Here is a 22,766-nt window from a genome sequence, read left to right as displayed (position 1 = left end):
TAGGTGTTTTATTCTGGAAATGCTAAAGCCAAATTTTCGTTTTGGTGACGTCACAGTTCTGTAGATATGACTGTACTTATAATGCTGGGACCACACTGCGTTATGCGCTATTTGTTATGTGACTATCGCCGTATTTGCCAAAATATCTGTTAAGCGCGCAAACAACAAACATGCCATCCACACTTCGAACTTGTGCGCTGAATTATGCCAAATAAGGCAAATATGTGTCTTGTTTGCGTGGAGCGATGGACGTGTTGAGAGTTGCCGCAATTTATTATTTCCTAAATGTTTCTTACCAATACTTGTTGTAAAAAGTTACTGAAAGACCGAAAAGAAAACGCTGGTGGATGATTACAAGTCATAAGACACGTCGATACACGACCGCCACAACTCACAAGCGAGCGAATGACACACCGAAGTGTGGGCAGTCGATGCGCATATTCGGCTTATTCGTGTCCTTTGAAGTGTGTCAAAAAACCGACAAGTCGACGGATACGCGTATTTGCTATTCGTCCTTATGTGTTATGCGTACGAATAAAGCGAATATTGGCGAATATACTATCCACACTTCGCCGTATGCGCGTGAATAGCTCGCATAACGAATAGCGAATAGCGCAGTGTGGTTCCGGCATAACATTCCTATCGAAAACTATGAAGAACTATATATAATAATACATTTAGAGCCAAAACTGGTCATAGTAATTGGAATTGATAATATCTGACTGTGAATATAAGAAACCAAGCCAAGAAGAACAAGCTTTTTTCTTTATTGCTTAGATGGGTGGACGAGCTCACAGCCCACCTGGTGTTAAGTGGTTACTGGAGCCCATAGACATCTACAACGTAAATGCGCCATCCACCTTGAGATATAAGTTCTATGGTCTCAGTATAGTTACAACGGCTGCCCCACCCTTCAAACCGAAACGCATTACTGCTTCACGGCAGAGATAGGCAGGGTGGTGGTACCTACCCGCACGGACTCACAAGTGGTCCTATCACCAGTAATTACGCAAATTACAATTTTGCGGGTTTGATTTTTATTACACGATGTTATTCCTTCACCGTGGAAGTCAATCGTGAACATTTGTTGAGTACGTATTTCATTAGAAAATTGGTACCCGCCTGAGATTCGAACACCGGTGCATCGCGCAACACGAATGCGCCGGACGTCTTATCCTTTAAACCACGACAGCTCACAGCTCACATGCTGTTAAATTACCGAAAACCCTTTTTTATGAATGAGGGATTACTGATGGATCAGAGGCCGTTCCAGTTTCACCAGGACAGGACCGAAACCTGTTGACATCAGCTCCCGGTTTCGTGGTGCGACGATCTTCGAAGAGTGTCTGCAAGAAATTGATGGGGAAAGCCGAAGACTAGACTCAGGGCTGTGGTTTGGGAAAGATCTATGTCCGACAGTGGACGATTGTGAGCTAATGACGATGATGATGATAGACATCAGAAAGTGAATTACGCCATCCGGCTTGAAACTAGAAATCTTTCTCTCGATTGTATAGTAATTACGCAAATTAACACTTATAAAATTTCTTAAAATAAATAGGGGCTTATGATGTGACAACGTGTATATCGACACGTCTACTTTAAGATATGAGTTTGAATCCCGTTCTTCCATCAGAATATCGCCTATTTTTATTAAACACGAAAGAACTTGCTAACTGCCTGCAGGCTTCGAACATCGGCACAGTCGCGTCGTTCATTACGAATACACTGAACGTCTTATCCGTCAGGCCACGACAACTTCGTTCATTTATATCAGCGGTTTCCAAACTTATTTTGTCTACTGCCCACTTTGCGAATAAATTATTTTTTTGCGCCCCGATTTTGTCTACATACTTATTAACCAATATAGCGAGAGCTCAGTCACTGTCTAAGAGTCCTTCTAGATGAAATTACAAATCGCCTCCGAAGCCTCTACACAACGCCCTCTTTTTTTCTCGGTCTCTTACCGCCCACCATTAGGCCTGCAGCGCCCACAAGAGGCGTTATCGCCCACTTTGGGAAAGGCTGATTTATATCAATAAAAAACAATTATAATCACAACAACAACAATTTACTAAAATTATGGTGTCATATTTAGTATTATGGGCGGCAATTTGGTGCTCGTCGGATTGCAGATTTGTTTGACAGGTTTTGGGGGTTTGATCTTTCTTCCGTGACGACCAGACTTCCGCTGCCACAGACCTGAGCGAGGCCGGTTCCCGAGCCACCTGTTCCGCTGTGGGGACCCTATAGGTGTGCTGCCGTGAAGAACGTTGGACAGACGACCTGCGAATTATATTAGACATTATAACTATCATATACAACATAAATATAAGATTTTAGAAGTGACCGATGATTTATCGATCCAGAATCCTATGCTCACCCCACAATGAAGTTTTTGCACTAACACTACAATTTCACTTTTTGAATTTTTTATTGCTTTCAACAGACAGACGAACTAACAGGACACTTGTCTTAAAGCTTGGCAGATTTGAGGACTTCTCTCTTTTATTGTGCTTCTCGATTGAGCGATAAGGTGGTATGGGATAACAATTCAATGCCCCGCCCCCACGTAGTGGGAGCGTGAAGCCACACCTACTTCGCACCGAGGGTTACTACTTTAGTCAATCATTGTAATCTTTAATCGGCACCACCGCCCAACCTATTTCTGCCGTGAAGCAGTAATGCGTTTCGGTTTGAAAGTTGGGGCAGTTGTTGTACTTTAAAAAGCTGCGACTTGGAACTCTCGTCTCAGAGTGAATGGCGGCATTTACGTTGTCGATGTCAATGGGCTTCGATGATCACTTATCACCAGGTGGGTCGAGCCCTCGTCCTCCCAACATTGCAATTAAAAAAATCAAATAGCATCAATAAAATTAAAAAAGCATGCCAAACGATTATCTATATTATTATAACTAAATGATTGATTGATTGGTGCAAGGGAAAGTCGAGGGCAAAAGATCTCGCGGACGATCTCCAACACGATGGACCGACCTCATAAAATCTGTTACGCACTCCAACATAAATGTTTGCTCTCACTCTGCGAAACATCGTGCCACATGGCGTCGCATCGCGAGACCATCGGTATCGCAGGATCCGACTGATGCATGACCACGACCACTCTGTCAAGAGTGTACGAATAGGAAGAAGAAATGATTGATATATAATATTTACAGAACTTACCAACAACGGCCATACAAAGCTGATTGAAACTAAATAGTCTTTTGGAAGGCATCTGAACAATAACTCTGTCGTCTTGTTTCCTCACGATGGTCCCAGACGTGCCTGCCGCGTGTATGTATAGACCGCCTTGACCTAGAAAATTTATCATGATTATTCAAGAAATGTTCCTCAGAAGAAGAAGAGAAAATGCATTAATACGAAAATAAAATAAAAAACATTTTCTATAACTGATAATACTTTAAAAAAAGAATATTCTCACTGATATATTATTATTATTTATTTATATTTATTTAAAAATCTTATTAATATCATAATATTTTTTTAAAAAAGATATTAAAAATATAATTTTTATAAAACACTATATAAAAATAGATTGCCGCTGATGGCGGTGTCTACGATACAAGCCACCAGTGGTTAGGGCTCCAGAGTGAGAAACCTCCTCACAATGCGTGCAGTATCGAGGATAACTGCTTTCTGTATTAGGCCCTTAACCCAGCTGGATAACGAAAGTTTCTTAAGATGTTGATCGAAACTTTTCGCTATCAAGCCGTGTACCGACACAACTATTGGAACAATGATGATTGAATCAACATGCCACATGGGAGTAGTCTAGTGGGCCAGGTCTAAATATTTTATTAATTTCTTCTTTTCTGCCTTCACGAGGTTATTATTATTATTTATTTATATTTATTTAAAATCTTATTAATTACATAATATTTTTTAAAAAAGATATTAAAAATACAATTTTTAAAAAACACTATATAAAAATAGATTGCCGCTGATGGCGGTGTCTACGACACAAGCCACCAGTGGTTAGGACTCCAGAGTGAGAAACCTCCTCACAATGCGTGCAGTATCGAGGATAACTGCCTTCTGTATTAGGCCCTTAACCCAGCTGGATAACGAAAGTTTCTTAAGATGTTGATCGAAACTTTTCGCTATCAAGCCGTGTACCGACACAACTATTGGAACAATGATGGTTGAATCAACATGCCACATGGCGGTAGTCTCGTGGGCCAGGTCTAAATATTTTATTAATTTGTCCTTTTCTGCCTTCACGAGGTTCTCGTCATGAGGAATGGTGACATCAACCAACACTGCTCGACGCGTAGATCGATCTATTATCACAATATCAGGTTTATTGGCAACAATATACCTATCCGTGATAATAGATCGGTCCCAGTAGAGCGTAACATGACCATTATCAAGAACTGGTTGAGGTTGGTATTGGTAATAAGGTACAGCAGAATCAAGAAAACCATATTTCAGAGCAAGTTGTTGATGGATAATCCTAGCCACTTGGTTATGTCTATGCAAGTACTCGCCGTTAGCAAACCGAGAACAGCCAGAAACAATATGTCTAATAGACTCTCCCGGACGGTGGCATGCCCGACAAATGTCGACCGTCCCATCCTTTAGTATATATTTCCGGTAGTTGTTCGTCATGATAACTTCGTCCATAATTGCAAAGATAAAACCTTCAGTTTCCCCAAAGAGGTTACTGAATCGTAACCAGGCCACGGAAGCTAATTGGTCTACATCAGGCCCTGTGAGAGCCCGGTAGAACCTACCGTGTAACTCCTTGCTCCTCCATACGGTTATGCGATCTGAAATACCCTCTACCTTCAGCCTCTTCCAATTCCCGTTAGCTAAGGATAGCGGAGTTAGCCCCTTATCGACTGCAACGACATCCCGATACATATTCACGTTCATCTTAAGGAAATATTCCCTAAGGTTGTATATCTCTCGGTTATGTAGATCCTTGGCATTCAAAATACCACGACCCCCACATTTCCGAGGAATATACAACCTCATTACAGACGAACGTGGATGATGCATTCTGTATGCCGTTAACAATCGCCTGACTTTTCTGTCCAGTACGTCCAGCTCTGATTGCGTCCACCTTAGTATGCCAAAGGAATATGTTAACATAGGCATGACCCAACCATTAAACGCTCGGATTTTGTTTCCGCCTGATAAATGGCTTTTTAAGACCTTTTATTATTATTATTATTATTATAAGTCATTAATAACATTCAATTTATGAATTTTTTTTTAATTACATTAGTTTGGTAGATGGGTCACAATCCACTTGATTTCTAATGATTTCCAGAAACACCACAAAATGAATTCCATTACCATTGATTCATAAGAAGACTATAAACGTATTGTGATGCTTTCCTTCGCTACAGGCGTGACGTATGGACATTTTGTCGAAAATATAGTATTTTCGTTACACATTGCTTATTACATATTAAATTATCGTTAATGTTACATAACCTACACCTAGGAAGAATACAAAAATAATTACCAGGTTCTTTCTCGACGCAGTGCACTATCGTTCCTATAGGTAAAGCTCCTAATACGTAAGCATCGCCTTCATTTGCACGAACTAAAATGTAGAGAAAAGTTTGAGTATCGATGAAAAGATTTGTAATTTATTTTTAAAATCAAACATAGAGTAGGACAATAGAAAATTGACGAATATTCCTTTCGTTTTAACTAAACGTGGATAAATTCAAGAAGATAATGGGTAATAAGCTGTTTGTGCTCAACATGATAGTTGCATTTATTCTGTTGTCTTCTTTTAAATGATATCAATAACGTTAATATATTTTTATTTATTGCTTAGATGTTTGGACGAGCTCACAGCCCACCTGATGTTAAGTGGTTACCATATGGAGCCCATAGACATCTACAACGTAAATGCGCCACCCATACACTCATGATATGTATAAATATGGATATATATTTATTACGTTGTTATAAATTGAATTCGAACGGCCTCATCAACATCATCAACCTATAGCAGCCCACTGCTGGACATAGGCCTCTCGAATTGCAAGCCACGAGCATGATCCTCGGCTTCTCTCATGCAGCTTTGACCAGCCACCACGCATAGGTCGTCACTCCACTGAGCCTGAAGGCGACCTACTACGTTTGCTAATTCGCGGTCTCCACTCAGGAACATGTCCAACGGTTATCATTTGTCCGGCTAATATATATATATATATATCGATATATTTATTTTTGTCAGGAAGAAATCGCCGGACTTCCACCCTCCACTGGGGATGGCGGGCGGGGCATGTCAGAGTCGAACCGACTAAAACCTCCTGTCGCTCAACAACCCACGTCCGAGCCTCGCATGAGACACAACGCATGAGACACAACTCATGAAAACTCAAAAGGGTGGGAGAGTGAAGCGTTTAGTGCGAAGCACATCTCTCCCGACACCCTCCCCCATTGTCCGGCTAATATGGCCAGCTATAAAATTAATTCGAACGGTCTATACCTCTGTAATTGTGTTACGATTTCGTGTCACGACCGTAGTCATATTTTAAGTCAATAATAACGCCTTTGTTCGTCGACAATTAATTGTATATTTCAAAATCAATAATAAAGGCGCAGTAAAATAAAAATAAATTGAAAACCGTAACTTTTTCATTAGGTTATATGACTTGAGTCGTTTGGTTTTAAAGGCTGCGTGTTTTGGGAGGATAACAAACACCAAAAATCCTATTCGAAGTGTCTTGAAAAGAAGAAAGAAGTTACGAGAAAAAAGATTAAGCCGTAAAAGTCGTTTCAAGTTACGTATTTCACCGTAAATAATAAGATAACACATCATATGTTCACCATAAAGGGCACTTATTTTTATTTAGAAACGCACTATCAAGAAATTATCAATCGATATGGTCACATTGTTTGCGCTTTCTCTATTTTTACAACACAGCTGCAAGACACTTAGTATCTTCAGCATCATATTAGTGACATGAGAATAAAAGAGACAGTGATCTTCTTTATATTTACCTGGTATTCTAGGGAGTTTACAGGATGTTTTGATTATATCCCCAGCTTTCATGTTCTCGGTGGCTAAAATATATTTTAACTTGTCACCAACTGCCACTAAAGCTACATGCGCAGTTCTGCATCCATCTTCTATAATCTGGAACGAAAACATTGTGATTTTAGAACACAATGGTAATACTAATACCAAAACAGTTGTATTAAATAAATAAAAATTAAAATATTTTTTTACAATAGTAATTAGAGTACATGATGCAGTTGGACAGCTTAGTGCTCACCTCTTAAGGTTACAAAAAAGATTACATAGTCCAAAGATAAAAATGCAAAATTTTTGTAATATTGAATTTGAAATTGAAACTTGGTAAACAAAAATAATCCTATCGCACATTGTTTATGCTGTTGTAACAAAAGTTTCTTCAAATCTTTTTAACGCATTTACAAGTAAAACAAGAACAAAATTCAAAAAGGAAATATCAGTATTTTAATATAAAATTAACATTTAATAATTAAAACGTTAATTTAATTACAGATAAATAAATAAATAGCTGGGAAGTAATCACACATGGGCCTCAAATTAGGATTCCCTTTGTACTAGAGACTAACATACAATATAATATTGTGTCTGGTTAATAAATAAGAACTACAAATTCAATTTACTTTAAAAAAAAACATGTAATATTTAGGATTACATACTTTCAAACTTTAATCAAGCCACTGCCTCATGCCAATTTTTAGTTTTGCTGTAAATTATCAGATTTGGTCACATGTCTTATTTATACTTAAATGGTTACTGAAACAAAAACTTTTCATTGAAGTTTTTTTGTAACTGTTTATCATATATTATGATTTTACATAGAAAAAATTGTACCTGCATTTGATATTTCAATATCACATGGTCAAATTATTTGATACTAATCTTTCTGGCATCTTACTTATAGACAATTCTTATTAAATTTTATAATAAAAGATTCACTTAAATAAAATGACTTTTTTATTAAAGATAAAGCAGTTAGGCTGCTCTTTTACTCAGTTAACAGGTTATCATCAGAGTGTGAGATAGGAAGATATTTTCATATTTGATGATTTTTTAATACCTGTATAACTTTTTCTTCTTGTGGTGGACCCTCAGTAGGCCCAACTCTGTACCAGTCTATCCAGTGATATTTGTGTTTTATACCTCCTCCGATACCTTTAGCGACCACACGTCCTGAAAATACTATATTTTTAGCCAGTTATCAGAGATGAAATTCTTAGCAATACATGGATTCACATTGTGAAGGTCCATTGTGTTACAGGGAGAGGAATTTGTATAAAGAATGCCAGAGAACTTACAACCCTATATACGAATTCATGCGGACGTCTTATCTTTTGGGTCACAACGACTTCAAAATTAGTGTTATTAGGTTTGCCTTACACCTCAACCACTTTATTTATATTCAACATATTAATTATTTAATTGTAGGTATTTATTTAATTAATTATACTAAGGTAAAAGCACTAATGCTAGACACTTTAAGGACAAATCAAATTTCATTCTCAGTTATCAAATGTATTTATCAAAAATTATATTAAATCCTTTTTTTTACTGTTAGAGCTACATTTAGAGATTAATTTTTTCATATAAAATATTTCAATACTTTTGTAGTTTCTACAAAAAATTACAAACTTGTTAGTTCTGCCATAGACACTAAAAGATGACAGCATCGAAAATCAAATCCACCAAAAATTGACATCAGTTGGCACTAATAATAGACACGACTTTAACGTTAGTTTTATTATAAACAATTATAATCAATCTTAAGATCATCAACTATTTACTTAACGCTATCTTGTAAATTATCTTTTCCTATTGGAAACCCTTGTTTGACCATAGCTTTTACCCATGTTACGAGTATTTTTTCTATATCTTCGGTTAAATAACAACTTCTTCCCATTTTACGCATAATAGGTGTCTTTCCCTTGACTTTATTTAATAAAGTTACTCGTGGAACTCCAAATTTCTTTGCCGCAATAGCTGTCGGAACGCCCCGCCTCATACCCTGAACCAGGAAGGTCAAGTACTTAGGAGTCACCCTGGATGCATCCATGACATTCCACCCACATATAAAATCAGTCCGCGACCGTGCCGCTTTTATTCTCGGCAGACTACCCCATGATCTGTAAGCGGAGTAAAGTGTCCCTTCGGAACAAGGTGACACTTTACAAAGCTTACATAAGGCCGGTCATGACTTACGCGAGTGTGGTGTTTGCTCACGCGGCCCGCACACACATAGACACCCTCCAATCCCTACAATCTCGTTTTTGCAGGTTAGCAGTCGGAGACCCGTGGTTCGTGAGGAACGTCGACTTACACGACGACTTGGACCTCGAACTGATCAGAAAATACATGAAGTCCGCGTCGGAACGTTACTTCGATAAGGCTATGCGTCATGGTAATAGCCTTATCGTTGCCGCCGCTGACTACTCCCCGAATCCTGACCACGCAGGAGCCAGTCACCGTCGTCGCCCTAGACACCTCCTTACGGATCCATCAGATCCAATAACCCTTACATTAGACGCCTTCCGCTTTAACACTAGGAGTAGAGATCCCGGTAATCGTACTCGTCGAACTCTGCAAAGAGTTCGACGTGCAACCTAACCTAAGCATCAGCCCGTTGAGTTTCTCGCCGGATCTTCTCAGCGGGTCGCGATCCCAATCCGGTAGTAGATTCATTCGCGAAGCAGTTACTCTTGAGTTGTTAGGTCTCCCTTGGAGGCGCTCGGGTAGCTGTTAGCAAATCCCGCCCCTTCTGTCCTTGTGAAACTGGAAAGGCCTCAGGGCCACCAGTAAACCCTCAAACATATACATTCTTTTATGGCTTCTTCAATATTGGCTTCAGAGTATTGAAACATCTGACCCTTTACTGGCGGCATCGTGCTCGAAACTTAAGCTGAAATTAATTGATACTAATAGTTGACATCTAGTATACCCTAATAGTTGACACTGTCTTCGTTTAGTTAGACTAGTGTAAAATGAACGAAACTCAGATTGAAACTTTTGTTTTACAACATAAAGGCTGAATTTGAAGAAAATTAAGCTAACAAATTCAGTTCGATGTAACCCTAGTAGAAGACACACGTGTCATCTTTTAGGTTTTGATTCATTTTTGGTACTAATAGTAAACACCACTTAAAATTTGTACAAAAACAAACCAAAATAACAAGGAAATGGTCCTAATAAATCAATAATTTCATACATTTATAATATGGAAACCAACAGTAGCCAATAATTATAAATATAAGACAAAATCATACCTGTTAAAAGTCAGATGGCTTAAGGAAAATGCTAAGAATTACGCGCAAAACGTCAACCTGCTCACATTGTTTGTTGTCAACTGATGCCATTTTGAAATTTGCTTCTAACACTGTACGCAAGCTTTTGAGAATGTATCATACATGGTACTAGGTGTCTTTAACATCAATAGCAATGTTATTTAAGTGTTTAGTTTCCTTATTAGAATATATTTTTTTTTAAAGTGTCATCTTTTAGTTCAATGTCCAGCATTAGTGCTTTTACCTTAAATATATGATTTGAATAATTAAAATAAATGTTCAAGTGAAATAAAAATTTCCACTATTACACATACTAACTAAAAAATAAAAAAGCTCTTTTATTCAATTATTGCAAGACATGGTAATCATTTCATTGGTGGTATTTACATGGAGACATTGAAATAAAATAAAAATATTAATTTCTTAGCTTATCCTTGCCTGCAATAAGTAGTAAACCTTTAATTAGAATTTTATTTTTTTAATTCATTTAGATAAACCATTTGGTATAATTTTCTTCTGTAATCTTTTATTTATTTATGTTGTAGTACCGACCTGTTTCTGGATCCCTTCCAGCTAGATTTGTAACTTCTAAAGGTTTTACTGTATATTGTTCAGGAAAATGTACAATACGCCTGTAACTTTTTCCGAAACCAGGTTTCGGCTTTTCTATATTGGGTTTACTCGCAGAATGAACAACACCAACGTGAAGATTTCGTCTCGCCACCATCGCAGTAGCGATGGTTAAGTTAGAAAAAAGCCTGTTTAAGGCCATTATATATTTGATCTTAAAACTTAAACATAAAACTGTAGACGGTAGGTTATTTGGTAGATTTACCATAGATTTCCAATTGACGTAACCTAAATACAAGTGTTGTATCTACATAATCTCTTAATCCATGTCTAAAATCATGAAGCTTATAAGCTTTATTTAGAAGTTAGGCTATCCACTATGAAGGGTATAGCATAGGTTTCTAATTTTTCTACAAGTTACAAGTTTTGATGTCATAAAGTATCATTCATTATTAATTCATTACTTTACTTTTATGAATGTGTCTTTTTGTCTGTGTACAGGCTAAAAAGTTGGACATAAAAAACGACTCTCATTTTGCAGACCACTAAATTAGAAGGTATAAGTAGAAATTTAGTATTTTTAGTTTTTGGAAAATCTTGTTTTTCAGTATTGTTCTTGGTTTGAGCGTTATTTTCAATTTTGCCATTCATTGCTACGTCAAATGAAACGTGCTTGTACACAGTTGCCACCTAGCGTCAACCTCTCACATGAATATAATCGTGAATGTGGCGTGTGTTGTTTGGGAAATTTCATGTCGTAAATAAATTAGTTTCAAAAGATCACTTTTTACAGTTATAACTCAAGTTCATGTGTGTTATGAGATTAATCAGTTGAGAGAACTGCTGTCTATATCGGCAAGTTAACTTAAGAGGTTGTTTAGTTTTGGTATTTTGTCATATGTTGCACGCCTGCCTTGGGATCTTGAAGCATACAAAAAAATAATAAGTTATTCCGATGCTAAATTGATAATGCCGTAAGTTATGAAGTGTTATTTAGCGCTCAATATTTCTAAACAAGTAAATTTACGATAAATTACGTAGCATTGTAGTGTTACCGGAGTTATTATTGGAAGGTTACTTGTGGCTGTACTCATTTTATGACTGATATCAGTCTTACGAGTTACGATTATTATAAGAAGACATCCCCTGTTGTGAATATATAAATTAGTGACTAACTTACTAAAGACTGATCCTGGAATAGAATAAATGAAACTTCTTTTGTTATTTTGACTGTCAATTCAACTGAATGCTGATACGAAAAAAACTTTGTTACAGAAATAGACGCAACCAGTCTTCCGGCGCATTATTTCGACTACTTGTGACAATGCGGTGCCTTATGATTGAATGTATTTACTGAAATCTTTATTGCTCTTCCATAATGATAGTCAGAGCTGACGCTGAATAGTGTCATAATGAGTCACAATCTGGCGGGAATGCCATCTTACAGGCTACCAGGGCCAGGGTTAGGACCTCCAGACTTCAAGCCTCCAATGGATACACCTACTCCACAAGCTTCAGCCCCAAGTAATCCTAAGAAGCGGAGAAAGACGTCTAATGCTAGTAATGCCCTGACACCACAGCCTCCACCAACAGCTCAAGATTTGCTTCCACCTCCTCTCACAGGATATGGAGATACCATTGTAGCATCCAATCCTTTTGATGATTCTCCTTCTACAGTGTCCCACAATGGACCAATGATGAATCAAAATGGACCTATGATGAGTCAGAACAATTCAATGGGAATGATGGGTCCCATGCATGGTATGGGAGGCCCTCCAATGAGACACATGAGCCCTCTGCCACACAGCATGAGCCCTATGAATCAGCAAATGCCACCTAGAGGAGGAATAAGTCCAATGGGCAATATGAGCCCTATGGGACATATGGGAGGCATGTCGCCAATGGGAGGCCCAAGTATGGGAATGAGTAATCATAGTATGGGACCTGGCATGGGACCAACATCAAGATCAATGGGTAGCCCTATGAGCCCAATGAATTCTATGCCTATGGGATCTCCTATGTCTTCTGGTCCTATGGGTAGTCCTATGAATATGGGTTCAATGTCAGGTAGTCACATGAGCAATAGTCCAATGGGTCCACCCATGCACAGTCCACTAGGGGCAGGATCTATGAATGGGCCAATGAATGGACCTATGGGGGGAGGTGGCCCGAGTATGAGTGTTCCAAGAATGAATGGACCAATGGGTCCCAGCTGTTCCAATGGTTCAATGGGACCAAACAATTCAATTATGTCTTCAAATCCTATGCAAAACTCTGTTATGGGTCCTGGTCATTGTGGGCCAATGAGACATGGAAGTCCTATGACCTCTGGAATGGGTAGTGGTCCAATGGGAGGCAATGGACCAATGACATCTATGGGTCCAGGCCCTCCATACAATACCAGTCATATGGGGCATGGTGGACCTATGGGCATGGGAGGAAATGGCTCAATGGGAATGGGTCCTGGTCCAGGCAACATGGGAAATTGTGGACCACTGGCTGGAATGAGTGGAATGGCTATGGGAGGACCAGGAGGTCAAGGTGTGGGGCCAATGGGACAAGGAATGGGTATGTTTGGTCCTAAACCTATGCCAGTCAGTGCAGGGAAAGTCTATCCCCCAGATCAACCTATGGTGTTCAACCCACAGAATCCAAATGCACCCCCAATATATCCTTGTGGAGTATGTCACAAAGAGGTGCATGATAATGATCAAGCTATACTGTGCGAGTCGGGATGTAACTTTTGGTTTCACAGGTATGTATTTTTTTAAATTCTAATGTAGATTTTGGATTGTTGTATTGAGATAACTGTGGTGACTGAAGTGCTTTGACAACAGAAAATTGTAGTAGTACAAGCTACTAGACAGGGTCTTCGTTTTTTTATAATTGTATGTGGATGTTAAACGATCGTGTGATGGTAACATTATTTGAGTAACCAATTCCTACCTCTTGGTATTGGATCTATTTTAATGATCAGTGTTGTATAATATAACAGATGATCATGAATTGTGAAGGGATATATTGACATATTTTTAAATAATATTTAATGTTTCTCTGTCTCTAAAAATTGATCTAATAATTGTTGCTCAGTTACATTCTATATTAGTAAATTAGTCGACTCTAGATAGTTGCAACTCAATTTTGTTTCAGTAATTCCTTATTCTTATTTATACTGAAAGTTTTAACACAAGCGTTGCTGGGGCCATTTCAAATTGGCGATGAAGGGGTGATCATTAGAGCTCATGAACAAGCTCAACATGCTCGACATGAGAAATTAGTTATGACTAGGAATACTAAAATACCATATTCTTTATGTTCTGAGTGGTTTTGTATCCATCCATTCAATCTATCCAATTGCCATTTATGCTAGGACTGGCTCAAAAATGAAGACTATGTTTTTTTGAAATTGATGTACATAAAACATATATATCTTAAAGATGATGTAAATAACATAAAATAATTACCAAACGCCTCCCCAACTTCATGTATACCAGCTTGAAACTACTACTGCAGAGAAACTGAGACTTCAATTGCATATCATAAATAGGGTGATGATATTCACAGTAGTGGTGCGCAAAATGTATCCCTGAGCTGAAAAGGTATATAATATACTAGCGACCCGCCCTCGCTTCGCTTCGGAAACATTAAAACACACATGAAACCAAAAAAAATAATAAAAAATAAAATAAAAAAGTAGCCTATGTTCATTAGGGACAATGTCGGCTTCTAATGGAAAAATAATTTTTCAAATCGGTCCAGTAGTTTCGGAGCCTATTCGAAACAAACAAACAAACAAATCTTTCCTCTTTATAATATTAGTATAGATCACTAATTTAGCTCACTAGCTCTGTGATCCAATTCAACTGATTAGTCTCTCAATTAATTCATTTCTTCATCTAGATCATTTAGCTCAGTACATATGTCATTCACTTTGTATGGAATATTTACACTGGTCAGTTCAGTTTGTAACGGTCAGGGCCTATATATACACTTACTAATACACAATATAGTTTATTTACACTAGTTTTATGATTAAATATTGAATATTTACAACATGCAGCTTAACATAGAACTAAACACATTAAGATTTTTTTTTATTTAGCATCGCATTATTCGTAATATGCCGGTCATCGTTCTCGTCGAACCCGTGCGACGTAGGGCTCGACGAGTAAATAAACCCTCAGACACAGCCCACTGAGTTTCTCGCCGGATCTTCTTAGTGGGTCGCGTTTCCGATCCGGTGGTAGATTCTGCGAAGCACGGCTCTGGCTAGGGTTCTTGTTAGCAACGTCATCGGGTTTGAGCCCCGTGAGCTCACCTACTAGTTAAGGCGACGCTGATATAGCCTCTCAAGGCTATCAGCTTAGGTAGGAAAAAAAAAACATTATATTAACTGCGCAAATTAATGGCTACCTTTTTATGTAAGAATAAAGCAAATATAAATGTAGTTTTAAAAATACATGTTTTATGTTAAGCTTTATCCTTATAGAAATAATGTACATTTTTCCTTGACAACCCTTACACTTTTACTTTAATTATTAAATTTGTGGTTTTGTATTCGTGTTTCGGCGTATTGGTCGATTAAAATAAAATTTTGTACATATTTGTTTTTGTACCTAAAATGCCAACCATTTTAAGTACGTTCGGAATAATAAAAAAGTTGTAGTTTAGTTACAAACAACAGAATCTAAATAAGTTTTTTTTAATACTGCTAAATTCTAAAAAGTATTCGTATTTTTTATTTTATTTTTATTGCTTAGATGGGTGAACGAGCTCACAGCCCACCTGGTGTTAAGTGGTTATATATCATATCAGTATAGTAAAATAACATAGTGAGATTTGAGAAGTCGAAGATTCAATTGCATTGGAGTACTCAATGTTGGTTTTTCGAACTACGCAATGCAGTGCATTATAGTCATAATTTAATTTTACAATTCAAAACAGCATGATAAACAGAGAACACCTGTAAAAACAAGCTATTTATTGTATGTACACTTTAAGTTAAATTTGAAGCCATCGTGGCCTAAAAGATAAGACGTCCGGTGCATTCGTATCTCTAGCGATGCAACGGTGTTCGAATCCCACTGACGAGTAACAATTTTTCTAACGAAAAACGTACTTACCAAATGTTCACAGTTGACTTCAACAGTAAAGGAATGACATCGTGCAATAAAAATCAAACCCGCAAAATTGTAGTTTGCGTAATTACTGGTGGTAGGACGTCTTGTGAGTCCGTACGGGTAGGTACCACCACCCTGCCTATTTCTGCCGTGAAGCACCAATGCATTTCAGTTTGAAGGGCAGAGCAGCCGTTGTAACTTACTGAGACCTTAGAACTCATATCTCAAGGTGGGTGACGGCATTTAAGTTGTAGATGTCTACCGGCTCCGGTAACCACTTAACATCAGGTGGGCCGTGAGCTCGTCCACCCGTGTAAGCAATAAAAAAAACTGACTAAAATAGTTAAATTTTATTTTCAGGGGATGTACAGGACTATCGGAGCCTGCATTCCAGCTGTTGACAGCTGAAGTATACGCCGAGTGGGTGTGTGATAAGTGCCTATCTTCTAAGAACATACCGCTGGTAAAGTTTAAGCCATAGCGATGCGCCATTCCGTGCTGTCCCCACCAATATGAGTAAGAACTGTTCTTGAACATCACAAGTCTTTTTGAAAACTAGGTGGACTTTGATTCGCGCAAATCGAGTCTGACGTTGATTGTCTTAACTTGAAATGAGGTGCTATGAGAAGCATTGTGGACCGTCCTAGTCTGCGCGAAAATTTCACTTCGAACTGATCGAATGTGTGTGTGTATGAAATGAATAATTAGTTTATCGATTGTGAGAGATTTTGTTTTATCATTTTTGTAACTCAGTAAGAAAGATCTCATATTGGGTAATGTAATTAAGGACTTTAAAAAAAATATATATCGAAAATGAAAAGCAATACAAAATATCGTTGACAATTTCCCGATAACTAATAAATTATATTTGCAGACGGCTCCGTATCTAGTCTGTAAAATTATTGTCATTTGCCTTATTTATTTATAATGTTATGAATGCTATTAAACAAAATTGTATAATGTTTATGTGTGATGTTCACGAAAAGTGTTCCTTCGTAACGCATATCTGATCGAGCACATGAATATTTGTTGTAATGATGCACGACTCGAGTTACAAAGCAATAAATAAAAATGATGTCTGTCGTATGTTTTCGATAGGTACCTACTTGTTTAACGTGTCGCTTTAGTGTTTGTGCATATTGTAAATATTTTCTAAAATGGTAAGTCTAAATTAATGGTATTCTTTTCCGCCTCGAATCAATGGTGACCAGACTTGTACGTACTTGTACGTAATAATACAAGTGCAGTGTGGTATGAAAACCAGTGACTAGTATCGTATAGTCGTCGGGATTTCGCATCCAGTGAGGGGACTATCCGCGGTCGCAATGTGTGAAACACTCTTAAGCGAAAATCATTTTGCGTCGATAAGAACTATGTACTTATTATTTCGGTGCCCTGTTTTGCATGTAATATTACGCGCGTTATCTCTACTTACATGTAAATACGATGAATCCATACGCTTTCTTACATTTAAGAGTGTTAAATGTGTTTGTCAATTTTTTAACTTTTGGAGAATGTTTTTTTTTTTGTATACTCTTAAGGTGTAAAATAGGTTGTGTAAATACGACGCGTAGCTTATAAATGAGATTATACATGTGGTGGCTCCGAAATATACGCGCTTGGTTGTGATTATGAAATGCATTAATAAGTGATGTTAGTTTATTATTTAGAGACACGTGAGCCGCGCCCCGGAGTCACCCACATGTGACGTATGTAATCTAGACTAATAATAGACAAACCTCTATATCTAAAGTTTAAAAAAAAAAGTACATTAAAATCATCGTCGAAGACAGTCATAGACCAATTCCTAGTTAGGATAAAATACAAAATAAATTTTAAAACCATTTTATGTATTTTAATCTCTTGAATCATATTTTTAAATTGATTTTTTTTTGGCCACAATCTTAAACTTTAATTTATTTTAGTTATTAAAATAAAACAACTGCATGATATATATATGTTTTATGTTGCAGTCCCACTTAAATCTTACGTTGGTTGTGCTAATAAAAATGAAGTCACTACAATTATTGTTCTGTCGTTTTTTCTTGCATCCACAAAAATAATATTTAAAAAATAATTCGATGTCTTTTATTAAGATATCACTGCTCGTAGGGAACGAACAAATAATAATTTACGGATAACCTTTGTTTCTATTGTCTTGAAATATCTGGAAAAACAATATGGCCACGTTGTATGTTTATAAAATAAAATCATTTTAGTATAAAGAAAAATAATCGGAGATTCTTTATTTCCTTCTACATATTTACGTTTGTAATTCAGTAGGATAACTTAATATCAAATGTATTTTTTTTACCTTAAAGTCAATTTTAACTATTAATATTATTGTGTATTATATTGTCTTTACCTTGTGTTTGTTTGTGTGTAATATGCGGTCCTATGTTTGGCACATCAATGTGGAATAAAGCTACTGTATAATGCACCAATATTATATTAAAACTACATATACGAAGTTAAAATGTATCGTATGAAGCTTTATTGTAATAAAAAAATTAATATTTGTATAACTACCTATTTACTATCATTGATTTGTCTATGGTTACTGAAATTACAGGTCACAGCCCTTGCGTTCGTTATTTCACCGAAAATTTCATACGCGATGTGCCAAATGAAAGACCGCATCATCGAATAATTTGTGTTATATCGTAACCTCATTTTTACTAGTTTATCGAAGTTCTAAACAACATAGTAATATCAGATAACACGTTTGCAAGTAAAAAAAAAACTATAAACGATTGTTCCATATTGAATTGTATTTTTTTTTCGTGCGTATTTCCATTATGTTTATTTCCGATGATTCAAACTCTTTACAGCATTGGGGTTTCCTCGGTGAAATAATAAGGTACCTACATTGTGCATAAGAGTCGTTCCCGAAAATCAAGGTATGCCACATTCCCATCAAAATAACAAATCATCATACAATTTTGTTTGCATTGCGATCGATGTTAATAAAACTTCCTTCATTTGATTGCAGTCATAAATTAAAAAAACTTTTCCCGCGCACCATCAATACTTTTTTGTGTCTATTCGGCAAAAGGAACGGTATCTTTCAGCCTAACATGTGCTTACATCAGAAATGAATGTAACGATAAATACACACGAACCAAAAAATCGTAATGTACTGTAACTAAATGTAATTTTATAACGAACGTCATTAGTTTATAATAATTTTAGCGAGATTATACAGTTTAAATGATTAAGTATCATTCACAAATGAGTCGGCCTTGGGGTCGTCTACCGGCGACGACAAAGAAAAAATGTTACAGTAAAACATATTTTTGTCACAAATGCTTCTTTGACAACATACGTTATATGGGGAACCTCTGCGTACCTGATGGCATTGAGTAAGTGTGACTAAATTGGAGATACAATTTTAAAGGCGGGCAAAATGCTTTTAAAATAAAAATATACCTAACCTAACTTAACACATTTTCATCATTAAGGAATAATATTGCGTAAAACAACCCACAAAAATAATAAATCATCATGATGATATGGCGTATTGCCGGCCTGTGCGGGTAGGTACCGCCACCCTGAATATTCCTACCGTTTGGTCTATTAGCCACGATAAAGTCATCGAAGACAAAGAAAAAAGTTAAGAATTAAAATTGGCACATACATCTGACAGTGTTACTGTAATCATTCACCGATTATACAAAATATTAACAACCAAATTAATTAAAATATACTGTTTATTGTCTCGTTAGATTTATTGTAAGCTTGCGATGTTTGTAATCGAGTAACATTATTGTTACTAATCTATTAGTACGCATTACGACAGTACAATTTTTAAATGGAAAAGAAAATTTGTATAGAGTTTTCTAAGTGGTGTTCAATTGTTTTTATAGTAACGTGATTAGTCAAGCAATATTATATGAAGAGAAGTTATCAAAATGTGTTAAGATATTTAAAAATGCAAGCGCTCCTCGCTCGGATTTGTTGTTTAAGTGAGTGAGAGATTTACGCAAATAAATAACATTGAATGTAAATATATTTAATATTGATCGATTAACGAATGACGATATTCTGTACAGTTACTTGTAATTAAAATATAGAAAATAATTAGTTTAAAACGTTCATGAAGATAATAATTATTTTAATGCTGTTTACATCACAATCGTTGAGGCGATAGTTCCCACAAAAAAATGTGTTTTCAAATGTGTCTTAATTTACAGTAATCATAAGAATTCAAATAATACACGTTATTGTCCGGTCACTGTCTTGGTTTTTGGTCGTTGGATTTGATTACCCTTTATTTTGAAGTGGAAAAAGTTCTTCAAATATAGTCCTTATGGGTTATTAAAATAGGATCTATCAAACCTATACGGAAGTTACTAGAACATTTATTGTTAGCGGGGTCGCAATCATCTTCTCGTTCCGCTGACTACCGACCCACGCGTGATGGCTAAGAAGTGTATTTATTTATTGCAAGTCACAGTCACTGCATACACCTTCGCCTTAAATATATTTGAAGACTGCATTTTAAGCTGGATAGGAGAATTCGTACTGACTGTTTCTACATTTTATTTACGTGTTGTTTAAAAGCAGCTAAAAATGTTCATTTTTTTCTAAAATACACTAATGCCGGGTATACACTAGACAAGCGAAGGCTAGCCAACGAATGAGTGCGCACTATTAAAGTTTAACGTAAAAAACGATTGTTTTTCATTAAACAGTCAAGACTCCGTTTGTAGGTATGTTGAATATTCGCAACGTAATTCAACTCTTAACGATTATTCGCAGTGATGGGATGACACCGGAGAGCCGACAAGAAAATCTCTTAAACTCTAACCGTAATAACAGTAGAGAACAGCTACTTACTGATACCGGTTTTAGAATACACGGTTCAGCTCTAAATTGAAGTAAATTCTCAAATTGAATTAAAAAAAGTCAATTAAGTTTCGCGCCAATAAATTATCTACTACAAAAAACTGAAATAGTTCTAGAACATTTAGCTGGTTCGTCGTCACTTAATTTGAAAAGCTCGTTGGTATTCACTGTGTGCGTAGTGCGAGTTTTTTAACGTTCTCGATATCGTAAAAGTTAACTCAAATTGGTATAGCTTCGTTGTTAGTCGGCAACTGGGGATGTTGAGTGTGCTTAGGGCGTATTTTTTAACGTTCTCGAAAGCGTAAAAGTTAACTCAAATTTGTATGCAGTTGGAACAGCGCCCCTAACGGCAAACGTAGGCACACGTTCCAAATCCATACAAATTTGAGTTAACTTTTACGTTATCGAGAACTTTAAAAAACTCGCATTAAGCACACTGAAGAAACCGTGCGTATCGATACCCATTTGTGGAACTCACTTGTTGGACTTCGGTTTTCGCGAATCGTAAATATGATCAAAAATACTTTTACGGCTTAATCTCGCGCATATGGTCATCACGTTATTGTCGACGTATTGATGTAAAGTAGGTATTCATGGTCGCAGACGACTAAAAGTAGTTTTAATTTTCACTTGTTTGATTTTGTTTTTTTTTCTACGATTGCGTTCGTTTACTATATATTCGGTATATATTAAGCTCGGCACTAGTTATAGCAAAATCTCCTAATGGGGTTGGACAAATACAAATTTATTCTAATTATGAAACCAGTTTTATAATTTTGAATGGAATAAGATTTTACTACCGAAAATGTTGAAACAGACACATATCCCTGTATTCTATCCAGCTTTGTTGTCTATAATAGTTCGAGAAATTGAAATAGATGATTTATTTATCAAATTTATTTGGTACACAAGACTAGAGGGTAGACGTAAAAGACACCTACTCGTTGTATCAAAATGACGTGACAAAGTAAAGATGGCGCCACTGCTGCAAAAGTGTAAATTTTAAAGTTGTATAAATTTCTTCAATTTATCTTTTAATAAGCAAGTACTATTCAATTAAAATTGTTTGTCATTATTATTTACGGTGGGTTCATCAATTACTGTATTAACGAGAAAATTTAAGGAAGCATGCTTCGTTTTGTTAAACATTTAAATCAAACCCTGGTGGTAAGTTTATAAGCGCCATTTTAATGATTTATTGAAATGCTGTTAGTTATATGTGGTTGCCACTCCACTACCCTCAATAAATAATATACAAGTTCAAATTGCGGACACTATCCATCATCAAGTCTTAGAAAGCTTATGACAAAAAGACAGGACGATATAATTTTTTTTTATATCAAAATGATCTGAATTTTTTTTTCAATTTGAACACTATAAATGTATCATTTCACAATAAATTATTGTTTGTTACGTAAACAACTTGGGTTGTAACGTGCATAAATAATATTAAGTTATATAATACAGATTTTATGAAATCTTAACAAAAGAATCAGTGGTCTTAAACTTGTGCATAGTTTATTTTGTATTATGTGTATAATAACGAGCAATAAAGAAAATATTGTTATTCATTTATTTTATTTACTCTCATTAGATTCCTTGCATCAGACTTATCATCGGCTTTCGCTAGTATAATATAATTATACCGTAAAATTAGTTATAGTCACATCTTGCACATTTCGAATGCTTTGAAGTTTACGTGGAAATAAAATAATAAAATACATAACATGAAAAGCGAGATACTTCGAGGCCAAACGAAGACACTGGGTCAGCCGTCTCGGTACCGTGGCCCGTCAGGTCCCCCAGGTTAGGCGGAACCGCTGGTGTCCGGGGATACCCCGCTGGGTCAGAATCAAACTTTTTTTCCGGGCACCCGAACCGAATTTCATACGAGGTGTCCGCGCTTAGGAGGCGCGCAGGGTATGTGGA

The 22,766-nt window shown here is 36.5% G+C and overlaps 2 protein-coding genes across 3 annotated transcripts; one reads left to right on the top strand and one right to left on the bottom strand.

Annotated features, from left to right (window-relative positions):
- Positions 1–2,052: 2,052 nt before the first annotated feature.
- Positions 2,053–11,544, bottom strand: mRpL2 (mitochondrial ribosomal protein L2). Of its 2 annotated transcripts, NM_001044151.1 has the most exon segments (11): positions 2,207–2,286; positions 3,184–3,228; positions 3,231–3,280; positions 3,283–3,291; positions 3,293–3,299; positions 3,301–3,308; positions 3,310–3,315; positions 5,495–5,575; positions 6,991–7,126; positions 8,082–8,194; positions 10,852–11,260. In NM_001044151.1, coding segments are annotated over 11 exon segments (780 nt in total). In that variant the 5' UTR covers positions 11,138–11,260; the 3' UTR covers positions 2,207–2,247.
- LOC101737549 (protein pygopus) lies at positions 11,530–22,404 on the top strand. Its single transcript, XM_004929687.5, has 3 exons — positions 11,530–11,843; positions 12,145–13,624; positions 16,350–22,404. Exons 2-3 carry the CDS (start codon positions 12,282–12,284, stop codon positions 16,468–16,470), a joined length of 1,464 nt encoding a protein of 487 aa, XP_004929744.1. The 5' UTR covers positions 11,530–11,843; positions 12,145–12,281; the 3' UTR covers positions 16,471–22,404.
- The last annotated feature ends 362 nt before the right edge of the window (positions 22,405–22,766 follow it).

The sequence above is a fragment of the Bombyx mori genome, chromosome 21 (genome assembly GCF_030269925.1).
Source record: "Bombyx mori chromosome 21, ASM3026992v2".
NCBI lineage: Eukaryota > Metazoa > Arthropoda > Insecta > Lepidoptera > Bombycidae > Bombyx > Bombyx mori.
Note: the sequence above shows the minus strand (reverse complement) of the source record. Positions and strands in the feature narration are given on the sequence as shown.

Excerpts from the sequence above, each read along its gene's own strand:
- LOC101737549 (XM_004929687.5), top strand. The coding sequence starts at position 12,282 with ATGAGTCACAATCTGGCGGGAATGCCATCTTACAGGCTACCAGGGCCA. Across the intron at positions 13,625-16,349 it reads TGTAACTTTTGGTTTCACAG|GGGATGTACAGGACTATCGG; the intron begins GTATGTATTTTT and ends TTTTATTTTCAG.
- mRpL2 (XM_012693306.4), bottom strand. The coding sequence starts at position 11,137 with ATGGTAAATCTACCAAATAACCTACCGTCTACAGTTTTATGTTTAAGT. Across the intron at positions 3,316-5,494 it reads CTGCGTCGAGAAAGAACCTG|GTCAAGGCGGTCTATACATA; the intron begins GTAATTATTTTT and ends TAAATTTTCTAG. Across the intron at positions 2,287-3,183 it reads GCTTTGTATGGCCGTTGTTG|GTCGTCTGTCCAACGTTCTT; the intron begins GTAAGTTCTGTA and ends TATAATTCGCAG.